At 39.4% G+C, this 23491-nt stretch overlaps 1 protein-coding gene across 1 annotated transcript; it reads left to right on the top strand.

Annotated features, from left to right (window-relative positions):
• Positions 1-905: 905 nt before the first annotated feature.
• Positions 906-12528, top strand: SNX20 (sorting nexin 20). Its single transcript, XM_056360954.1, has 4 exons — positions 906-1045; positions 3134-3311; positions 4959-5110; positions 7683-12528. The coding sequence occupies exons 2-4, from the start codon at positions 3146-3148 to the stop codon at positions 8349-8351; spliced, it is 987 nt and encodes a 328-aa protein (XP_056216929.1). The 5' UTR covers positions 906-1045; positions 3134-3145; the 3' UTR covers positions 8352-12528.
• The last annotated feature ends 10963 nt before the right edge of the window (positions 12529-23491 follow it).

Raw genomic sequence — 23491 nt, 5'->3', positions numbered from 1 at the left:
TGTTCTAAAGGAATGTGTGGGGCAGGATCCATGTGGTCCTTTGGATGTTTGCCTCCCACATTTGTACTGCATTAAAATCACTTGGTTTTTCAGTGAGTGAGCTTTGGCAACAGGGAAACTTACATTACTAAAAAAAGATAGCATCCGTTTTATTTACCCCAGAAATAGCTATCCTGGTGCTTTAAAGCAAATCTCCAAAGTGAAGTGAACTGCAAAAGGAAGCATCTGGGGCAAAGGACATGTGGATTAATGCATCATTCTTCTTCACTTTGTCCTCAGTTCAACAAAAAAATTAAGCACAGGATTAATTTTAGGCCCTCACATAAGCCCATTTCAAATTTAGTACTCACGTTGGATATGATAATGCTCAGTTTTGAACTTTAATTAACCAGATATTCAAAATTAATCATACATTTAAGCACTGTGCAGAGTCGGGATTTCTGTCAGAAGTACAAGTTTACACAGAGTGAGGCTATTTATTGTGGTACCAGCTGCATTTTCTTTTCTGAACTGGATGTTAAGTCTGTATTTTAGAGATGTCCCAAGGGGCATACTTTTCCACATAAGTACATTTACATATTTGGCTCTTTTTTTTCTGATCTCTCTTTTGCTATATGTGGGGGGGTTTGTTTCAGAAATCCATGCAAAGGAGTTTTCATTGGTTTTGTATTTACTGTTGAACTCTTTCCTCCGCCAGACTTTGTGTTTGCCCATGTAATCCTGACACAGGTCACAGACCTGCCCTGCTGCTGGAGCTGCGCTGGGGATGACGGGCCGTGCCCCGGCCGCGGCCAGCAGCAAGACGGTTCGGGGCAGATAGGAAATTTCATGCGTAATCAGCCAGCACTGAACCAGCGCGCCAATTGGACAAGGAAGTCTGATTTAATTGAGGCTTCTTCCTTCCTTTTTGTAAAACGCAGAATTGTGCCTGGTAGAAGGAAACACAGACATGCTTTTCCGCAATCAGAAAATGCGAAGCAGGCTTTTCCTGGCTTTGTACAGACTGCACATGCACTACAACTAAAAGCTCTTCAGCAGTTTCCAGGTGAGTGTTCCATCCACTGCAGTTTCTAGTGCTTCTTGCAGCTCAGCGAGGCAGCTGGAGCGGCATTTACCCTGGAACGGAACAGGATGTGTGCCTGTTCGGGGTAAAATTGTGTAATTTGTGGCAGGGCTTTTGTGTTGGTTTGGACTTTTTAATATGTAAAAATAAATAGTAGCTGAGTTAAAATCACTTACAGTGGGGTTTAGCTATGAAAATGAAACTGTTTATATAAAGTACAGATAGTTTTCAAAGCAGATACATTCAAGCCAGAAAACTCGTATATAATAAACCTTCACTTCTGCCTTCTTCTGTTTACAAGCGTGTTGTGTTTGTCTGGTAAATCATGTTTTAAAGTGGTATTTTTAGATATACACACATCCATATACATATTCTATGTAAAGTTATGCATATATGTATAGATTTTTTTAATATAAATACAATTTTGCTTATAAGGCTGTACCAACTTATAACCAAGAAAAAAGTTATCATTTAAGTTGGTTCACCCATTTTCCAAATCCTCATTTAGTCTACTATATTTGAGATTATCGTGACATTAAAAACAAATACTTGCAAGTTTATGCTGTTGGGATAAACTGCCCTGATTTTCCAAAGACCGAGCAGTTAGATAGTAAGTGACTACTCTCCGTGTTCAAAAAGCACATCTTGAGGAGGACTAGAAGAAGACTGAGAATTTCATCTCCTAGACTGAAGTCCAAAAATAAGGGCTTCCGTGATGCTTTTATTAAGGAGGATGACAACATGTATGTATTTGCTTATCCAAGCCAGGCAAAGGAAGAGTTTCTGTTAAAGGAAAGTAGTTTGCACTTCCATTATTTCCAGTGGGGAAAGTAATTGCTCTTCTTTTTAGAGCCTTGCAGTTTGCCAGAAATCAATAGGTCTGCTGAAGGAGTTGCCCCACCTCTGTGTCTAGCATTGCATAACTGTGTGGTAGACAAGTGGAGGCAAAACGATGTGTAGTAACAACTCTGTCCTAAACCCTCCCATTACTTAATAGCTGATGCTTGGGCATTATGTCTACATTTGTAGCAGGAAGGCTTCTGTTATTTTAAAAATAGGTTGTTCCGTTACTTGATTTTCACCCGCTGGCTGAATTGCGAGTGACATTTCTCTCATGCTAACAGAACACAGTACCCTGGCAAAGTTGTTGGGATGCTCTTAGAATTTTTTTCAACTGCTGCTACAGCATGATGATGTAACAGGTACGGTGGTGGGGTTTTTTTTTAAACTAAAAAAACCCCAACATCTTAGGGAGACATTTATGCAGCAGAATGACCAATCTGGTCTATGGAGCAGGAATGTATTGTGTCAGGCACTTTATCAGTACGTGGTAAAATCATAGTCCTAGCAGAACAGCATACAACAGATCTACTGCCAGCACAGTATATAGGTTAATAGGACAATCAAAGGGAGAATACTTCTGTATGATAATTAGAAAACTCAGTTCTCCTTCCACATAGCCATTGTCAGATTCAGTTGTTTTGTTCTCACAGTCCAGAGACAAGTCTCTGGAGAGAACTTGAAACTGAAATATGGCAAAAATACTATACTATTTTAAATATCACCCTATTTTGCCCTACAGGTTGTGATTAAGAACAGATGGCAAATTTTGGAGTCTTGAGAACAGTAAATTCTAGCAGTGTAAGAGAGCCAGACTGCTAGATATACTAATTATCTCCAAGATTTTAGTTCATCTGAACTTGTACTTGCAAGCTTGAGGGCAAAATACAAAGAGAAAAAAATCTCACCCACTGAAGTTTATGACAAAATTCTCATAGATAAGAATGGAGTTCCCCACCTAATCTTACTCAACAGAACTTCTTATGGGTTTCCTGTTTGATTTTAATCTGCCAAAAATATATCCAAACAGTTTCAGTGGTAACGGTAATAGGAGTGGTCCTTCACTGGTAGCTGTGTAGATATTTGTTTATTACTTTAGTTTTTATGAAACAATGGTTGCCCTCATACAAGTTCATAGAGAGCAATGAGTAAGTCAATAAAAAAGATTACCAGACTGGATCCTCTAAAGGCGTGCTACTAAGAAATGTCATATTTTTTGTAATCTTTTAGTGATAGCTTGCAATGGACCAAGACTTGCACTGCACAGCAGAAAAGGAACTGTTGGAAGCTGTAAGCAGGATTACTACGTTTTCTACCGCAAGTCCATCTGATGTAGAACAAAATCAACCCAAAGCTGAAATTTCATGTCAAGTGAGAAAAGAAAACCCAGAAAAAGATGACCTGCAAGGTTGATGCCATCCTTTAATTTTATTTTTCATGTAGCTATTTATGCCAGTAATCTTTTATATTAAAAACCTTTGCTTTATTTATTGCAGCAGTAGTCCAGATTTACACTGCTATACTCCACTGAAAATAAGCCTTGATTAAACTTGTAGTAATAATGTAGCAATAGTGAAAAGATGCACATCCTGATGTGCATGTATGCACACAGAGCTTTCCTTTTAAATCCCCTGCACCTAAAATGTATTCCAGATTTAATTCGTGCACCAGTGACCGAAACAGTGATCATCACATGGGCTGTTCCGGGAGTGCACTTTCTGTACATCACAAAATCTGAACTTCTTGGCAGCATCAGCAAGGACACCCAGACAGAAGCTAATCTCAAGGCAGAAGTCTCTCACATGCCTTATGAAGAGGCAGCATTGAACATTTACTATGCCCAAGATTGCTGTCATCTGTTATTAAATAAAATGTTATATATAATCCAAAATATATATAATCTCATCAAGATTTTCAGCCTTAAAAGTTGTCATAAACACCACATCTCTTAGGAAATACATGCTTTGTAGAGATTGAGCCAAACCCCAAGGCCTTGATAATTGAAACTGTATGGCCAAATGATTAAGAACATGTAAAAGTGAGGCCACTGAAGGAGCCAACGGTGCTTTTACAATTCTATTTCTGCAGCAAGCTGTTATCTTCCCATTCATTTGCTGTCATTCACCTCCATTGTCTGAATGTTAGATACAGTGCAGACCGACTTCAGCTGACTGCATTGACAGAGACATTATTGATTGGAAATCGGGACTGGTGTGCCCACTGAAATACAAATACTCCGTTTCTTTTATCTGCCTTGCTAGCCTCTACTCCACCTGATGAAAACTGTTGTCAATACATTTCAAAGACAAATCATCCTTTTGAAAAGCTACATCAAATGCCCCCATAAGCAAGCTCTTCAACCAGCTGTCCTAAATTTTTATATGTGCATGTATGTTTGTGTGTGTGTATGGCTGGGCGGGGAGAAAGAGGGAGGAAGGGAAGGAGGTATATAAAATATTTGTAGCTGAACTGTGGCATCGGTTCAGCTACAAAAGAAAAAGAGGATGTGAGAATTCCTTCTTTGGCTGAGCTGGTTATTAGAGTTTCTCCTTTAAGGTTAGAACAGTCATGTTTTCTCAGCTTTCACCTGTTACTGCACAAACCCAATATTTGAATAGGGTCAGTATTTGAATATAGGTCTGAATGTGCAGCTGCACTGTAGTATCTCCTCCTTTTAGCAACAAAGGAACCTAGAGAAACATCTGATTTAGAAGACTCTGTCAGCGTTTCTCAGGACTGTGTCTGGGATGGTGAAGCATATCTCCTGCTCACACTGTGCCCAAGGTTACAACCTATACATACAATGCTTCTTGCCAGTATTTTTTCTAACTTTGTATTCAGCAGCCAATTTGGTGTCTTTCAAAACTTCAGACCAAAATAGCTTCCCAGAAAGAATCTGGACCTGTCTTTATTAGCAGTGAAATTACTTAGCAGTCTTGAGGTCTTGCTGTTACAGCAACAGAAATTCTAGGCTCTCCTTTCACAATAAATGCATAAGCGTTTTCTTTCCAAATGCAAAGGTTATAATCTGAAATGCTAAATATATTGTTTTTAGATTCCAATGCATCCTTAAGTCCCAACTCTTCGATGACCACTAAGGAGCTTCAGGAATATTGGAGGAATGAAAAACGCCAGTGCAGACAAGTCAAACTCCTTTTTGAAATCCCATCAACCAGAGTTGTAGAGCACCACTTATCTAAATATGTGGTAAGCTAAGAAATTAATATGTAAGGAGATCATTAATTTTTATTCACTCTACAGGGGTCTGCAGAGCACACAGCATGCCTCACTACATGAAAGCCTTACTGAGGACCAAGTTTTGCAAGCTATGATCGTACCGAGTAGAACCTTTCTCACTGATCATATGGGCATAGCTAGTGGAATCTGCCCCCCCCCCCCCCCAAATCTCTGACATCAGTTCACAAAATCTGCAGCAGTGGAAAAGTGTATCAAATAAATTAGTAGCTTGAGTATCCTTAACACCCAGAGGCTTGTCAGCATTAAGGAAATTCACGCAAGTATGAAAAAGATCAATATAGTTACATTTCCATGGAGCTTGCCTGCTGCAGCAGCTGCATTGCATTTGTGTAATTTCCACATCAGAAATTTATGTTAGCACAAGTGCAAAATTCTTCGATGTTGAAAAAGTCTAAGATATCCTCCAACTAGATCACTTGGGATTGTTCCCCTTCCCTACCTAGAGCTCCTTTAGATGACATATTTCTGTCATATTTTTGAGGTGAAACGTGAGTATGAGGGACAGGAACAACAGAACAGTATGGATTTTTTTATCTTACAGTACTGACGCTTGGTTTCTATTTCTGATTCTGCTCCTGACCTTCAGGAGAACTGATCTGGAGGAAGTCTCTTTCAGTACCCCAGTGAAATTCAGATAGGGATGTTCTCCTTGTTTGCACCAGCCTTTCAGATCTGTAACTGAAAAATGCCAAGAATCATGCTAGCGTTGCTGATACTGGGTGATGGAGCTTGGTAGATTTTGAAGCGGGTAAATGTCCTGGAGACTGTCCCAAGATCTTGTTGTGTGCTTTACACACCTGCTTCAATGCTGCCATTCTTGCATGCACTCAATAGTATCCAGCTTGTTGAACAGTTTAAAATTATTGTAGTATAACTGTATGAGAACAAGAGTATCATTCAGCATATGTGCAAGTAGTTAAACTTGGCCATAAATTACATGCCTGGACAAAAAGATTTATGTTACAACAAAATTGAACCAATTTGAATGATAGTAATTAAATGGTATTTCTTCCCTTTTTCATGCACACTCCACAAGTAAAAAGCCAAGTACTTGTAAATTATTCACTTAGCTGCCCTTGATAAAATGATAGCTTAAAAAATTGCTCTTACGATTGTTTTGGATATGCATCAGGCTTATACACACTTTTCAGCAGGGAGTAGGACAAAGTATAGAAAAATGTCACAGTGCTTACAAATGAAAAGAGATCAGAGAAGTCAGCTCAACTTTAGAAAGCTTTCAAGGAGTGCCTGCAAAGATCATTCATGAAGATTAAAAGAGAGAATTTCTCTTTAAGGAAAAACAAGGAGGAGAATCAGACAGACATTAGTGCTAGTACTGGTTTGCACCCTTCAACAGCAGCAAAGAAAAAACTGGCATGAGTAAAACTGCTCCAGCTCCTGTGTAATTCAGTGGGAACAGTGTGAAGTTGAATATGAACATGGTCATCGCCCAAAAGCCAGCAAGGTCAACAGTCTGTGTCCTTAGCTAAGTGTATGATGACACAGTTAAGCTGGCCTCAGTAGAGCTCCACTGACTTACGCACATTAGGGATTTGGCCCTTCCTCAACAACATTGTGCTTGGATCAGGACTAGAAGAGAGTCTATTTGTACAACACGTAACGCACAGTTTTATTTTGCAGCTATTTTTCTAATAACATATTTATTATAGTCATTTTGAGGCTAGTGAAGAGCTGAGGAAGACATGCTCTTGAGTGCTGTTAATGTGGGACAGCATTCCTGTTAGCTGTTAGTGAAGGATTTTGGATAGCAAACAGATTGTTGTAGAAATGTCACATTTTTTGCATTATTTATATGCCAAGTAAGTTCGAATAACAGGACGACGATTTAGAGGGGAGAAAGGGCTTTGGAGTTGCTCCATCTTATTTTTGCACACACCAAATATTATTGCCGAATACTCCTCCTTTCACAGCGTTATAACACCCCCAAATCCCTAGAAACGTCTGATACAAACAATATTTTTGAGTATTATGACCAATGTAAAATAGATTACTTTCAATATTAAGTCTGGGAAATCGATTCAGTTCACTGAAGATGATTGATTGCAGCAGCCATGGCTGTTATAAACAAAGTACAGCTACAGAAATGCTTTGTAAGTGATTTTACTTGCTTCAGTCTGCTGCTAGTTCACCGTTCCCAGCACCTCGCAGGATGGGATCTGTTAGCATATTGTTTCTCTGCAACTTATTTGCATGCTAAAGCTAAGTCTGGTGACAAAAGTACAGAACAGCAGGAGGTGGGAATTATTAATTTGATGGGTTCAGATTTCAAAGGTCGGGCAGCTACACTGAGCATGCACCAGAAGCCCAGGCAGGGACTAATTTAGCAGACTACTATAAACCATAGAAGTATACAAGGTTACACACATAAAATTGGAGGACAGTTTCAGCTGGTGGAATATACAAGCACAAAGACTTTTCAAGGCAATAATGGACAAACTCTGACTGCACTGGGGCTAGAGTGATTGTTCTCATGCTTGCTTTTCTGTTTTATTGTGTTTAGATGTATAAAATCATCATTTTGCAAACAGGGAGTTTTGACAGCAACAAGTCTGTAATTGAACGGCGTTATTCAGATTTTGAGAAACTTCACAGAAATCTGCTGGAGGAGTTTAGTGAAGAAATGGAAGATGTGACCTTTCCCAAAAAAACTCTGACAGGGAACTTCACAGAAGAAATAATCAATGAGAGAAAATTAGCCTTCAAGGACTACCTGAGACTTCTATATTCTATGAAATATATCCGAAGATCAAAAAAATTTATTGACTTTTTAACAAGGCTGGAGCTCCAGGAAGCATATGGTTGCCTGCGGGGTGGCCAGTACACCAAAGCTTTGGAAATCCTTTCAGAAGTCATTGGTCTGCAGGAAAGGCTGACGAGAGGCAACCCTGTCTCAGTTGTCCCTACTCTCTGTGCTATCGTGGTGTGCCACAAGGACCTGGAAAACCCCGCAAGCGCCTTTGAATATGGAGAAAAAGCTCTATCACGCCTTCATATGCATACCAGCCACAGGTATTATATTCCACTGTTAGAAACAATGATCACTTTGGCATATGAACTTGGCAAGGATTTTCTGTCTTTGCAAGAAAAACTGGAAGAATGGAAGACAAAAAAAGATCCCATACGGGTTTTTACCCTGAAAGAACTTGCAGTTCAGGAGTACGTGCACTGAACAGAAGAAACAATTTCATTAAAGAGCAAAGCTGTCAGCAACTTTTCCCGAACACAAACTTTTGAAAGAGTAAGAACCGGAAATTATCTGTTTGGCTAACATAACTTTATATTAATAGAAAAAAGTTAAATATCTTCCATGTTCAAAAGGAACATTAACATTTATGTTGGAAAATATAATGTATTTACTCTACAGATATGAGGTGCACCTAAGCTTATTATGGTTTTTGGAAAGAAATTTTCAACAAAGTCATTTATGACTTACTTATTTTGAACATAGCCTATTTCGTGTGACAAGTCAGAATAGGAAAATGCAACAAATAAAGCACTTAACCTGCAGAATCAGAGGCATTGCTTGTTGATGTGGAAACTATTTCCTTTAAAGAGGAGAAATATCTACTCAATTGATGCAGTCTAAAGGATGGATCTTCAGACACTGAATGTAGTTATTTACTCCTCCAGCTGAAGCCTGGTCAAACCGCACTTTGTCATTTCTGAGAATGATGGGATTGATCCTGCTCCCACTGAAGTCAATGGCTGTGGGCAGGAGGACCCGGGAGGAAGGTTTACAATCAACTTTGCCAGGAACAAAAAATACAAGCAACAATCATTCCATCAGAGATGAGGGAACATGCTTTATTTCCCTTTTGCAGTTAATACAGTTTTATGATTTGCGTTGAAGGCATATTGTTGTTTGGGGTGATCTTTAAGTACAGCTCTGACCAGGGTAGAAAATTCATACCATGTGTACTACATACATAATGGAAAGGAACCACAGAAGGGTGCTGTTGGGGAGAACATCTGGCTAATATAATGCTAGCATTTAATTCTGATTATCAAGCCATGGGACAAATGGTTAACAGACAGTCTGTATTAAACACATGCTTCCCTGTTGCCTTTCAGAGATTTATTTAAATTGGGCATTGCCTTGGCTTTGCAGCCTGGGCACCATGCAAATACCGTCTTGGTGGTACTGCGATACAACAGCTAATTCTTTCAGGGATCCAACTCACATATACAAATGCTAAGCTTGTCTTGGCCCCAACACTCCTGTGAAAGGTTCCCAAGAGCTGAAAAAGTCTCTATTTACCTGCTTCTACAATTTCCCTCAACTCTATTATCTCTCCCATACACTTATTCTAATATATAATAATCTGCTAAATTAATTCTCATAAATATTGTAATTAACATGTCATGCTAGCATGGATGATTATTCTCTGCTGAATATAGTCCACTGAGTACTTTCAGGCCTGAGTTCAAATACTGCATGCACCACAATGACACTGTTTATAAATTAGGAATAACTGTATTAATTTACCTCCCTGGTATATAAAAGTATCAGCTAACTGAAAGCGCACTGCACCTGAAAAACACTGCTGTGCATTGTTACAAGAAGGACGGCTTAGAAAAAATACAGAATAATAGGAACGTCTAGGATGGAAAGTTAATATTTTAAGTAGCTATTAATAGCTAGGCATTAAACTCATATGTGGATTATTTGTTATTTGACAATTATTATTTTTTCTAGTTATACCGGAAGTAAGAGAATTAAGAGTAATTTACTAGCAGACTTCAGGACTAATGTGCTCGCAACATACTACATTGCAGGACAGTCAAAAGTATCAAAGGTAACACCACCTTAGAGGATCACATCTGAATCAGTAACAAAGTGGCAAAGCAGAAAGCATGTCTGGGGTTTGCAGCACTCAGACATGGCAGATGGGAAGCACGGCCATCACGCTGCTCTATCCCCACAGCAGTTTGTGCTGAAAGACCAAAAAAATAAGTGAAAATTTCCCTGCTTTTGCTCCCTCCCACCGTTGTGTGCAGTATCCCAGGCACAGCTGCCTCTGATTCTCCTCAGGTTTCTATGGGACTTTACGTGAGTAGCTAATTGTGTCCACAGACCCTCACCTTACAGATGACTACAAGATCAGAGGGTCCATAAGTACATGGTGTCTAGCAAGGACAAGTACCAGGAAAGCAGCACATCAGAGAGATCTTACTTAACCTTTACTTGTAATGCTATAACTTTCCATCTCTGAAGGATTAACTGATCCAAAGCTAACCAATTTTTGTTGGCATGTCAGTGCACATTAGGAATATGAGGAGGCGCAATCTGGCTAAGAGAAAAATTTACATAATTCAAAAGGCACTAAAATACACAGTGCCAAAACCCCCACTGTTTCATTGGTGTAAGCCAAATTTCCTCTGAGAATGCTTTTCCATGTAATCTGCTAGCAGAGTTTTATCAGCAAAATGGTCCTAGAATAGGTCACTTTGTCCCTATCCACCAGAAGGCAGAGGTCAGGCTCCTTGTATTAGGGGAAGAACGAACTAAATAAATACAAGTGTGAAGAAAGAACAATGTGTCTGTTGGATAATTCCCCCACACCGAACTTCTTTAAGGGAGAGCCTTCTCGGTGGGGCATCTGTGGCAATCATCAGCCATGTCTTCAGAGCCACCCAGGAAGAACATGCTATCTGCCTTACTCAAAGGGCTGATTTCAGTTTCTGCTGCATTCAGACTTCCAGTCAAGCCACTTCACGTACAAATCCGCGGAGCCTACAGCACATGTCAAAGGGTCAAGTGTAGTGTTCATAAAAAAGTTCCTGATGTCATTAATATTAGAATACAACAAAATTAAAACCTCCCCTGCCCCAAGCAAACCATGTATGTACTCCCTTCCTACACATGAGGAGCCCGTGATCTTCAGATTTATTAATCTCTTCAGAGATGACATTGGAAATCCTTGGAAAGAGAAAGCTAGTACGGTGATGACCATGAGTAGGGACCCACGGGGCCTGGATTTCACCTGGAGCTCTGCCAGACTTGGTCTGAACTTTGCAGAAGTATCTTAATTTCTGTGCCCCTATTTCCTCACCCAGTACTTTCCCAGTAAAACTTCTGCATCCAGATTTTCAGTAATCACCAAACAGAAAAGCTGTGAATTTTGAACAAATTAACTCCAGCATTTAACTTCAAAATGTGCATTGGGATGGAGGCAATTTTGAACTATAGAAGCCTATTTAATTTATTGAAGATACCTTGGAATGGAAGAGAATTTAGAGGCAGTAAGCACCAAACCTTTGTCCTTATTGTTAATTGCATGGTTTCTTACTAATGCAGTCCTATTTTAAAATCAGGTGTTACTTTTCTTACACACTAGAGAAGTTACAAAATTATCTATTTATTGCATTGGACTGTAGTGAGACCATGCTGGCTCATCAGCTCCATAGGCAATCAGCCAGTTCTGATTTCTTAGCTATGTACTCTCCAGAGACTGGCTGGACCTGCCAAAAGAATTCTGCTTTCTCACATTTCAAAAGTCAACCTCTGCATATTCTTTTTCACTTGATTTTTACAGCAAAGTGAGTATTCAGCAGTTACCTGTTGTTAAACTACAAGGTAATGGCATTCCTGCTCCCATACTGACCCTACTGTCTTCCACTTGGAATGACAGCTGGCAACGACTGGGTTCCCTCTGCCTGTACGTGCAACTTTATCTTCCACAGTTAAAAATGTGTAGCTGGATAGGACAGATTTCCCTATCAGAGAAGATTATCTCTTTCCCCCTTAACGTTGCCCGGTGCAGGGATACAGTAGTGGCTACAGAGCCCCCATTAATTAATTGAATCTGTCCTGGCTTTTTCGTAAGATGTATAAAAATGGGTGATCTCCACCAGCCACCACATCTTGTTTTTCCTCTGAACGGTGTATTAAAGAATGGCTCAAAAAGGAAATTGCTAACATTTTAATCCATGTCTATCTGTCTTGCTTATCTATTGCCCTTTCTTAACTCTTGTTAAGAAGCCATTGGAGAAACAATGACTAAAATCCTTGTGCACTCTCCATGGGGTTTGTGTGCTGTCCCCAGAGTGCACAACCCACCTTTCCAGGTGTCGGGCTGGCAAAAGTGAATAGCACTGCATCAGTGAACCTATCTTAGAAGAGGAGAGCTCTGGCACTACCACATATGGAAGAATGGAACATAAATTAAGCAGGTGGTTCCTGCTTCCAGACAGCCATTTTACTTCCAGTCTACATTGCTGTACAATATTTGAGTGATAAAAGCCTGTTTTATACATAAATTCATTTTATCCATTTCCTGTCTTCCAAAACAATGTGTGCTTTTTGCAAAGAATTTCTTCAGTTTAATAAATGGAAATGAGCAGTTGCTGGCATTTGTCCTGTTTGCATTATTAACATTCATCAGCCATTCTCTGTACCTGGAAGGCAGCTGGAGTCAACAGACAGAATGTCTGGAGACCCAAGCTCTGCTGTTGGCAACATCACAAGCCCACTGAGCGACCTTGATCGAGTCAACTCAAATCTCAGCTTGCTTTTGAATACCAATATTGCTTTGCCCTCTTCTATAAAGCGATGCTGTACTGATATTTTATCAGTACATTCCAATGTATCATTTTCTCCATTTTACAGCTGGGGGAATTGCAGTACAAATAAGAGAAGTGACTTTTCCCCAAAGTCTAATACAGTGGTCTGGAGACCACACTAACCATCTGGAGAAATACTTAAGCTGGCATCACAGCTTTGCAAAATACATACATGGCATGGCTGCATGTGCGTAAGTATATCTTCCATGAACAAGCACAACACAGCTTAATTTTTGCCTGACATTATACACCTGAGACAATTGCATGTGATTCTATGGAAGAGAAAACAGTTGAGTAAGTCTGACTAATTAACATATTTGAAGAACTAATAAGTGGTTGAATAGGGAGAATATTTTAACCACTCCTCTAGAAAAATAACAAAGCAGAAGGTCTTGCATAGGAGATTTTTAGAATATATTAAAAAATCTCCAGGTTTCAATATCATTTTCCACAAGAAGGAACAGAAAAATATTTTCAAATACATTTTTCCAGTTCTAAGAATTTCTTAGAACTCCAGTATTTCCACTGCTCTTGTAGTCTAAACAAGAAGAATCACACAACCACTACAGAGTACCATATATGTCAGCAATCTGCTATCACCCACTTTTCTCAACAACAACACATAACGCATTGGAGCTTTTCAGTGTGATCTTACTCTTCACATTATCATTAACACCTCTGAAGCATACCTACAATAGATAGCATCCAGTTATAAATTCACATGTAATTTTTTTCTGGGGAAAAAAAATGTTAAAAAAGAAAATACTGTCCAACCAACATCTGCCTAGCATGTCTAACAAACCACAGGCTGCATACATACAAACTGGAAGAAAATTTAAATAAAATCTGGGCATATCATCTCCACTAGTCCATGGAGAGTTGTATTACGATCTATTGAGCTTTGCCCCATTTCCATATCAATTATTATATCATTTGGGGCATTAAGTAGATAATACTGTTTACACAACTTTCTAAAATAACTAAAGAAGCCCATGAGGATGCCTAGTTACTTATGAAACATATGCAGACAAGATGCTCTCTGTGCAATGCAGCATCTTGTTTACAGGGAATCCTGTGATCTTTATCACACACTTGTTATTAACTCCTGTTATCTGCTGCATCACTGGAGGATAATATTTGCTTTCCTGAATCTTAATAAGGCTAAATACATTTATTGAATTCAACAGATTTGTACAAGCAGCATGGGAGTCGAGTTCAGGACACAAGATGAAATCTAGGTTTTGTGGCTCAGACAGCAGCTGAGCAAATCAAATCAAGAATGTTTATTTTCTGATTAGATCAAAGGCAGGAGCAAGATGTGTTGAAAAACTAAACACAGTTGTAATGGCATAAAATACTGAATGTCAACTCCCATCTGGATGTGGTGAGAACCCCAAAGAACCAACCTATTTACACTGAGATCACATTACAACATATGTTCATCACACTTTGTGAGTACATATTTGCTTTATATACAGATACACAAAACACTAATTTTCATGTCAGACCCGTGAGAGTAGAGAGTAACTATGCTGAAATAAATTAAGTTATAATGTAATTGAAAGCAGAATAAGGTCTAATGTCTATATAAACATGTGCACACTGTACCCTATGGATGGGTGGACAGATGGATTGAAGTGTGGACAGAGCAACCAAATTTGAATGTTTTGATGCTTAATAAATGTTTACCAGGAGTTTTAAGAAATTCAGATCAACGTTACTTTTACAAGTACTACATGATTATATATACATACCTAGTTTAAACGTACTACCTTCTTTTATTAGAAATAGGAATACATCTGTAAGTCTGTGATTATTCAGGCAAGAAAAGTACTAAAGAGAAACAGACAGGATGGATTTCATATACTAATCTCTCTAAACTGCCATAATTTAAATATTGTTTCATTCCATACAGTGCTAGAGTAGACTTTAGCTGTAATAAGCGAAAAGAAATCTTCATTACTGAAAATACAGGATTTAAATCCTAATATTTTTCTTCGTTATTAGCATTTCTAACAGATTTGCCGCCACCCTGACACCGGGCTGCAGTGCCACTAGATGGCGCTGCAGCATTTGCAGGCGCTCAGGTCCCCCACAAGCTGAGGTGAATGGGAAATAAACTTTTTTTTTAACAACTTGAAAATTTTTTTTTAAAAAAAAATCTACACTAAAGCCTAACATTTAAATTTTAATATGACTACACTAAATATATCTCTGAAGTCCATTGTGAGTTCAGACTGTAGCACCTAGCTTTCCAGCTGTCCCTCAGGACAATTTAACATGCCCATTTATCAGCCAGCTCTATAAGCTGGCTAGAAAGCCGAAAGAGAAAATATTCTTGCAGGCTTTTAGACCTGGTGAGTTCAAAGTCAGAGTCACTGCAGTGTCTCAGTTCCTACAGTACCTTTTCCTTCTGATCAAAAGGAACCAAGTAAAACTCATAACTCTTAAAAGAACTATCAAATAATGGGGGGAGGGAAGTAAAAATAAATGGATCCATAATGCCTTCTGAACAGTACTGGGGAAGGTTCATTGACTCCATTTTAGATAGTGACACTCCCAAGTGTGAAAACAAGAGATGATCCTGTGCCGAGTCCAACTACTATAAAATATTTTAAAGCCCCATGAATTTAATTATATAAAGGAATAAATATACTGCAAACACTATACATACACATGTTTGATTTTGAGTGTTGTCCCCTTGTTGATAATGTGAAAGGGGAAGACATGATGTCTAAACCTGGACTGTAGCTGCTGGTCAACTCCTCCTCCTGTGTTTTAAGTAGCAAAACACAGAATTTTTTTTGGAAGTAGCCCCTAGAAAAACACAACAGTTCTGGCTAGCACAGACCTACAGTTCCGCGAGTTGTGCTAGTGATTTTTAATCAAGTTGCTGGGATGGCCTGGATTTGGGGACTAGCTTCTGTCCCCAGTGCATGCCAGTTGCAGACCAGAGTTTGAAGCAGCCTGCCCCTGCATCAAGATATTTTTTTTCCATAAGGTTTCTGCAGAAACTGCTAGCTTTTAAAAGTGCTTAGGAAACAGCGTGAGGGAACTGGGCAAATCCAGCAGCAGCAAAAAGGAAGAAGACTATGCCAAAGTCATTGAAAGAATAGTCCTAGGAGGTGAAATCTTTGAAGGGGGTCTCCCTCCTTCCTATTCAGTTTCTTCCAGAAATCCTGGAGCAGAGAGAGAGAGGCCAGGGGGTGGAAGGGAATTTCAGATGACAAGACATGGATTTGGTTGTTTCTGTCACTGCACCTCACCTCCAGAAACAGCAGCTTAAATGTGCGTTAAATGTGCGCTGAGTTAGTAGGGGGGGAACAGGGGACTTTCATGGACTCAGTAATAATATACAGTGCTTCACGTGCTCAGAACATTTTATAAATACTGGGCCATATTAATCCAGGCTTTAAATCTGCATAAACCTTGGCAGAGGGCTCTGGTGCCCATGAGATTATGAAGTCTGCCATGAAACTAAATTGTGACAATCGAAAAAGGAGACTCAAAACAGGCACAGCCAGGAAGAAAGTTTGTTATTTGTGAATCATGAAGAGAGAAAAGAAATCTGGGAAGACACAAACAAACGGTTAGTCCGTTGCATAATGGATGGCTGCATTTTTAGGGCTTAAGTTGGGAAACTTTGGGAAAGGAAGGGCATAAGTTTTCATTCATTTCATCTCCTCTGGAGAACAGTGACGCAGATTTTGAAGGTAAAAACAGTAACTCGGAGAGACTGACAGGAAGAACTGGTTTTGGTTTATGCATTTATATTTTTTCTTATCCTGAGGATACTTGGTTGCAAGTTAACAGAAACAATGGTATAAATTACAGTCTTCACAAGCAGCAGTAAACCCATCTAACTTACTCCTTGATTATTATGCTCTATGTTCATGTGACTGATCCACATAGCAACTCTAAGAGGCTTGCTTTGTACTGCACCAGAATGTATTTTAAAGGTACTTACATTTTAAATGTATTTAAAATTATGATTTGTCCTGCTGTGCAGTAGCTTAATGATAACTGACCTAATTTGCCATATAAATCTCTTGTATAGGAAAGGAATTCATTTCCCTTTGGGAAGGAAGAGCACTCTGAGACAACCATTGTTTGCTGCTGCCACCCCAAAATCCTTCAATGCCTAAGTTAAGAGACAGAGCATGAAGGCACTGCAAGGGAGACACTTAATCTAGGCACATTTTCCCTATTTCTGCCTGTCGTGGTTTAACCCCAGCTGGTAACCAAGCCCCACGCAGCCAGTTTCTCACTCCCCTTCACTCAGAGGGATAGGGAGGAGAATCAGAAAGGAATGTAAAAGTCAAGGGTTGAAATAAGAACAATTTAATAATTTAAACAGAATAAAGAGGTAAGAACAACAACAACAATAATAATAAAATGGAAAGGTGGGGGAAAAGGGTAAAGCAAAAGCTGCACGTGCAAGCAAAGCAAAGCAAGGAATTAATTCACCACTTCCCATGGGCAGGCGGGTGTTTGCCCATCCCCAGGGCAGCAGGGCTCCATCACACGTAACTGTTACTTGGGAAGACAAACGCCATAATGCCAGATGTCCCCCCCTTCCTTCTTCTTCCCCCAGTTTATATACTCAGCACAACATCATAGGTATGGAATACCTCTTTGGCTAGCTTGGGTCACCTGTCCTGGCTGTGTCCCCTCCCAATCTCCCATGCCCCCCCCAGCCCTCTGGCTGGCAGGGCACAAGGAACTGAAAAGTCCTTGATTCAGTACAAACATCACCCAGCAACAACTAAAAACATCAGTGTGCTATCACCATTGTTCTGACATCATAGCCAAAACACAGCACTGTGCTAGCTGCTAAGAGGAAAGTTAACTCTATCCCAGCTGAAACCCGGACGCTGCCACACTGTAGCATGCCACTGGTGCTCGCAATAGAAAGCTCTAAATACAATAGACGTCAACAAATGGAATGCCAAGATAAAAAACAATTACTCGGCTAATAGTAGTTAGAAGCAGCACATGGTAAACCTGGGCAGGTTATTTGTGTGTGAGTCTGGAGGTTTGTCCTTTCCACCACTAGATGTATTTATGGCTACCATTTAGTGACACAGTGAAACAGATGCAATGTGGCTCCACAGACCACCTCTCTGCTCCTTCCTCCCTTCCATCCCATTCTCTCTGCCATAGACACTGCAATTATATTTGGAGCAAAACAGATCAATTTACTAGCTATCGAAGTGTGTCTAAATCAGAAACAAGGTACTTGAGAGCCCATCTCTCCCCTCATTGTTGCCACATTTGACAACCAATTCGCACAAGGACAGACTGCAGCAGGACAGGCTCCAGCGGTGCCTGTCCTTAGGCCCAGATGGAAGACATTTTGCCTTCCTATTTTGGTAAAGTCCTTAATTTCACAAAAGCACATAGAGCTTTAGAGGTCTAAAAAGCTCAGCCTAAGATAAAGTTTTCAGGCATATGCGTGCGCTTCCTGCCACGCTGCGGTGCAGCTCAGCTGCACCCTGTAGTTTTTCAGCTACAGTTCGGGGCCATGAATTGCTAGAAGGCACATCTCCACAGAAAATGCAACTTGCTTAGTCTATTAGCTATGGTTACAAAAACTTATGTATCCTTGTACAGTTGTATTCAAAAATGTGACTTTTTTCTAAAGATCTTTTCATTGTTCTTTGTAACAAATGCCAGACTTCAAATACTGTCTTTCCTAACCATGTGGCTATAAAATCTATCTTCCTTTCATTCACTGCCATTTAAAGCTTTCCTGCCTGTTGCAGATGCTTCTCAAACATCTGTGCTGCTCACACAGTTGCTGTGATTGGAGATTGCCACTGATGCCCCTTGTCTCATTGCTCTGGGAAGAACAGGGACAAGCCAGAGGTGGACTTCCACCAGCCTGACTACCAACTTTGTACTGGCAGAGCTGTTAACAGACATGCACAACCATTATTAGTAAGAGCACTGAACTAACCCCATTTAGTTCCCTTCTTTCTAGGTCAGACCACCATCACTTGTCTCAGGTGGCAATCTCTCCTATGATTTTCTCAGCAGGTTTAATGCATCTGCAGACTTTACACTTCCCTTCCTTGAAGCAGCAATGGTGGCAATGAAATTACTGCCTTAAAAAACCACTTTATTTATTTAAAAGAAAAGGATCAAAAGAAAGTCTTACAACAATGAAAGAGATCATGTGCTAGTCCGTTTTTCATTAAGATCCGTAGGCCTAGGAAAAATTCTTACTCTTAGCCTCCTTCCTCAGCATCTCACCCTGTGTAAGCCTGTCCCTCCTGACAACATTTTTTTAATTTTTATTTTCCAAATCCTGAGAAGCCAGCTGGAGTTTGCTTTATCGCCAAGCCCCTTGCTCTGGCAAAAAGATTGATACCATTTTGGGTCCATGATTCACATCCCTCAAAGCTATTTGTTTATTCCTCCCACTATCTTCCTCGTGGGTGATGTAGGCCATGTATCACAAAGAACTGTGTGGCTTTCCCATTTCTTACCAGAAGCTGCAAAGTTAGAACAATGTGTACATAAAGGGAGATCTGATAACCCACCCATGTGTATTGCTTCACCTGCCACCTCCAGGTCATTTACAACATTCATGCAATTCATTCTGGTCAGTACTGTTTGAGCAGTGTGCTGCACTACTCAGAGAATCACGCTCCAAGCCTGTTACAAAGCAATACACTGAATTGGTTCTTCCTCTGTTACACTGGTGTAAGAGAGAAGAACTTGCCCCTTTGCCTGTTTTAACTTTGAACTGAGTGTATGCGTTTCTACCTTCTCTTTACCAGTGTGTTATTTTTTTTTTTAGATTAATCTTTTAGGAATTTGTATGTAGTTCAGAGCTAATTTTAGCTTGATCAGATGCATTGCATAAAAGGTGCTATAGAAATGTACTACATTGCATCGTATCCAAATCGAATTCAACATAGTTAGAAATTAGCTATGGTAGTAGAAACCGCTGCAGGGACAAGGCTGGCACAGCGTCTATGCTGGAAGAAAATGCCTAAATAGTTATGATGTCTGTACTTTCACAGGTTAAGACAAGGGCCTTCAAGGGCAATTCGAATCTGATGCTTTGAGATACAAGCTGATCACATGCAGAAATTGAGAAGGGATTTATAAGCAGCGGATAACTGAGCTACAGCTGTTCAGAAAAGCACTAGTGGATCTAGACCACATAGCGCTCAGTAACTGGGAGTAGGAGGGTATTTTCACTTCTCTTTTTCTCCCTGCCCTGTTAGCAATAATGTAAGGCACACGACAAGGGCATCATGCTAGGTGAATCAATACTCAGAACCACTGAGAATAATCTTATTTTTCCATAGAATGAAGCAGCAGTGGCACTCTGAGGTCAGAGTTAGGCAGTCAGGTATACGTGGGTAATTGCAAGCATTGCAGCCTTCACAAACATACATTGATTCACCACAGAATGCCTCAAAAAAAAAGGAATTCTGAAGATTTCTTAACATTCTCCCATGAGAGCAAGTTTCTTTTTCAATCCATTGTGCCACTGTTACAACCTTATTTTTATTTTCAAGAATTTTCATTGAATCACAGAATTTCTTTCCAACACAGCTCCCCTTTTAGAGATAGTTTCCAATTGATCTAATTCATCCATTCTACCCAAGAACTCCTTTGCTGTTTTGTTTTTTTAAACAAAAACCTAAGGATGCATGTAAAATGTAGCATCATTAACAATTCTTTAATATATACAAGCAAATCTGGCAACTTTAAATCATGTAACTTCTTTGAAACATGCCACAGACTGTCTTTTCCACTTTCTACTTAGTGAATCTTCATAGGGTTTTTAATACTCTTTCTACTTTTGCCATGATCAAAGGAATTGCTCTCCATTTGCTTGTTCCTCTGATAAGTGATAAAAGATGTCAGTGAGACTAATGAGAACTGCCTCCAGCTTCCTTCATAAAGCCCTGTAGAAAAGAAATCACAATGCGTCGTCAAACCTGCTAGTCTTTTAGGAAATAAAGTGTGGAAAAATACTAGGCACAAAGACAACAGGGGGATGGGAGAGGGGGAGAAAGGAGGGGAAAAAGCTTTTGCAAAAGAAACAAAACAGGGTATTGATGAATAAGCAGAAATATTACTCCTATCAATAATCTGTACTGGGGTAAATCCTGAAACAGCTGCATATGCAAATGCAAAGCTTCATTTCTTTGTGCAACAGTAATTTGCTCCCTGCCCAAACGTTGCACATGCTGAAAAGGTAACATTACAGCTTTCCCCCGACCCCATACAGCAGTGTTAAAATCAGAATTCAAATCCAGACGAGGCCTTTACCCTTCAGTGCTGAGTGACAGTTTACATAACTTTTTTTCAGGATCTGCCAGAACAAAACTCTTTTCAATTTCAAGGCAAATTTTTCCTGCTAGTGCAAAAGCCCTTGTTCCAGTGAGTTCTGAAGGCAGTTAGCACATCTTCAGGCCCTCAAGCCACGGATACTTCCAGTTCCTCACACCGAACACAATGGGAATAAACCCCATGGATCAAATGAAGTCTGGGTGCATTGAGACCAGTCCCAAACAAGTGGCAAGATTTTAATTTGTGCTGCAAAGAGCTGCTCAGCTTTCTAAGCAAATTCCTCCTATAATTCCTGTTTCCAATTTGCCTCTGCAGATTTACTGACCAATATCTCATCCATAGGGGCTCTTTGTATGTTTTCCTCTAACGCAGATAATGGTCAGATGCAACTTGCTAAGGTAAGACAGGTAGTCTCAGTTGTTTGAATTAACCAGAAAATGAAGATGCACACAAATCAAACAAGCAGGCTCATTTCCTACATAACCACCTAACCACAGCCTGTGCACACCCTTTCAACACCTCCTTCGTGGCAGATGTCTAGAGTGTGTTCTCCTTTTTCAAGACTGACACAGACATGCCAAAAGGTGATAGTACTGTGATTTTTCCTGTGAATAATCTATGCTATCACATGTGTTTGGTCGATTGCACATTAAACCCTGATGAACTAGACCTGTGGGCTTTTTAGCAAGTTACCTGAAGGCTTAGAACAGAACAGCCTGACAGAGAATCATGACCCTTAAGTCAGCCAGCAAAAAACTTTGATTTATTTTTGTCTTGTTTTACATTGATACTTCTCAGTTATTTTTCTAAAGAGAGCCTGATTATCTCAGGCTGGTAGCTTAAAACATGTTGATTTATAACTAAATATAGCCATTTTATTATGTCTGTGTACATAGTTTTCTAACTATGCACATTTATTAAAGCAACTGTAGAAGGTAATATATAAATCAATATTTATAAACACTTGCATGCATTTGTATTTAAGGGGAAAACAAATTTATCAAAATGTTTTGTTTTTCAAATAAATTATTCTAATCAATAAAGGCTGGCTTATTAAAGTGACTTACAATGGTCTTTTCTGGATATCGTGTCATTCAAGATTTAAAAAACAGTAGGTCTCATTTTATACTTAATTTTCAACCGTAGTTAGTAGAGGAAAATAGGCATTCTGCTTTTTCAGACACTCAGTGCTGAGTGCCAGAGATGGCAAAATGGATATATTTAATTCCAAGGAAACAAATTTATATTGCTATCTTTTTAGGAAAATAACCGAAGAGTACAAGTATCTCAATTTTGCTTTGACTTTAGTCACTGAATGAAATTAAGTGAGTAAATGGAACCTAGAACTATTTTCTCTTCACTGCTAATGAGTAGTGACTCACTGGTCCGATGTGAACGCCTTGCCAACAACACACATTTTGGGATTTTTTTTTCTTTAAGTTTTGAATGATTTAATACATCAGAATAAATGGGACTTAATATGGGTTTAAAACTTAATTTTGAATAGTTTTACTCAAGCCAGATTTTTTAAAACCTAAATTAAAAATCCTATTTCTTTTTTTAAGTCATTGATTTTTATCCATCCTGCTGTTCCTTTTCATTAAGGGAAGAATGACTCTGATGCCTCAACAGAACAGAAACTCTGATCTTTCTCCTGGGGTTCTATTTCCCCTTAATACTAATATTAAATATGAAGGGTCTACGGAATCTTAAATAATAAGAAGAAATGCATTTCTAGGCTGGATAGGGGACGGATTAAGCCAGGGAAGTAGCCTTGAGGAGAGTGGAGCTGCATAAACAGACACCCTGAGGCAGCTTCTATCACCATTAGCTTCCCTGGGCTGAACCAGCAATTAACACCAGCCCTGAATCTGGTCCATAGCTCCAAAGTCACAATCACACATACTCTTAGGGCTGTGTTCTTTTCCTAAAATAATACTATTTGTAATAACCAAAGTACAATTATGATATTAACCACCAAAACCAACAGAAGTTGCTTTTGATTTGATTATGTCTGGATTACTGTTATCTTTTGAGAGAGTCAGAGAGTGCACTAATTAGCATGGGAATAAGCTGATGTTTGAATTCAGTTTCCTTTGTGATCATATTCGCTGGAAGAATCACTGGCTGGGGAAGATACACAGTTCTGCACTCATTATTTAAAGCTCACAAATGCTATCCTTGCAGCTTTCCCTCATGCAAAACACCTGCAGAGAAACAGTGCCTCTTATATTCAAAAGAACAGATCTTTTAGGGTTTTTTTCCACGTGAACTTTCCATTTCATGCATTTTACTAAAGAAACAGTATGGTCTCCAGAATAGCAGGGCACAATTTTGGCCTATTTCTACAAATCTTGAAGTTTCAAATATTGGAAAGGGCATTTAGCAGCAACTTGCCAGTAGAGCTTGAAACTTATAGAAGAGTTTCAG

Source organism: Falco biarmicus, chromosome 15 (assembly GCF_023638135.1).
Source record: "Falco biarmicus isolate bFalBia1 chromosome 15, bFalBia1.pri, whole genome shotgun sequence".
Classification (NCBI taxonomy): domain Eukaryota; kingdom Metazoa; phylum Chordata; class Aves; order Falconiformes; family Falconidae; genus Falco; species Falco biarmicus.
Note: the sequence above shows the minus strand (reverse complement) of the source record. Positions and strands in the feature narration are given on the sequence as shown.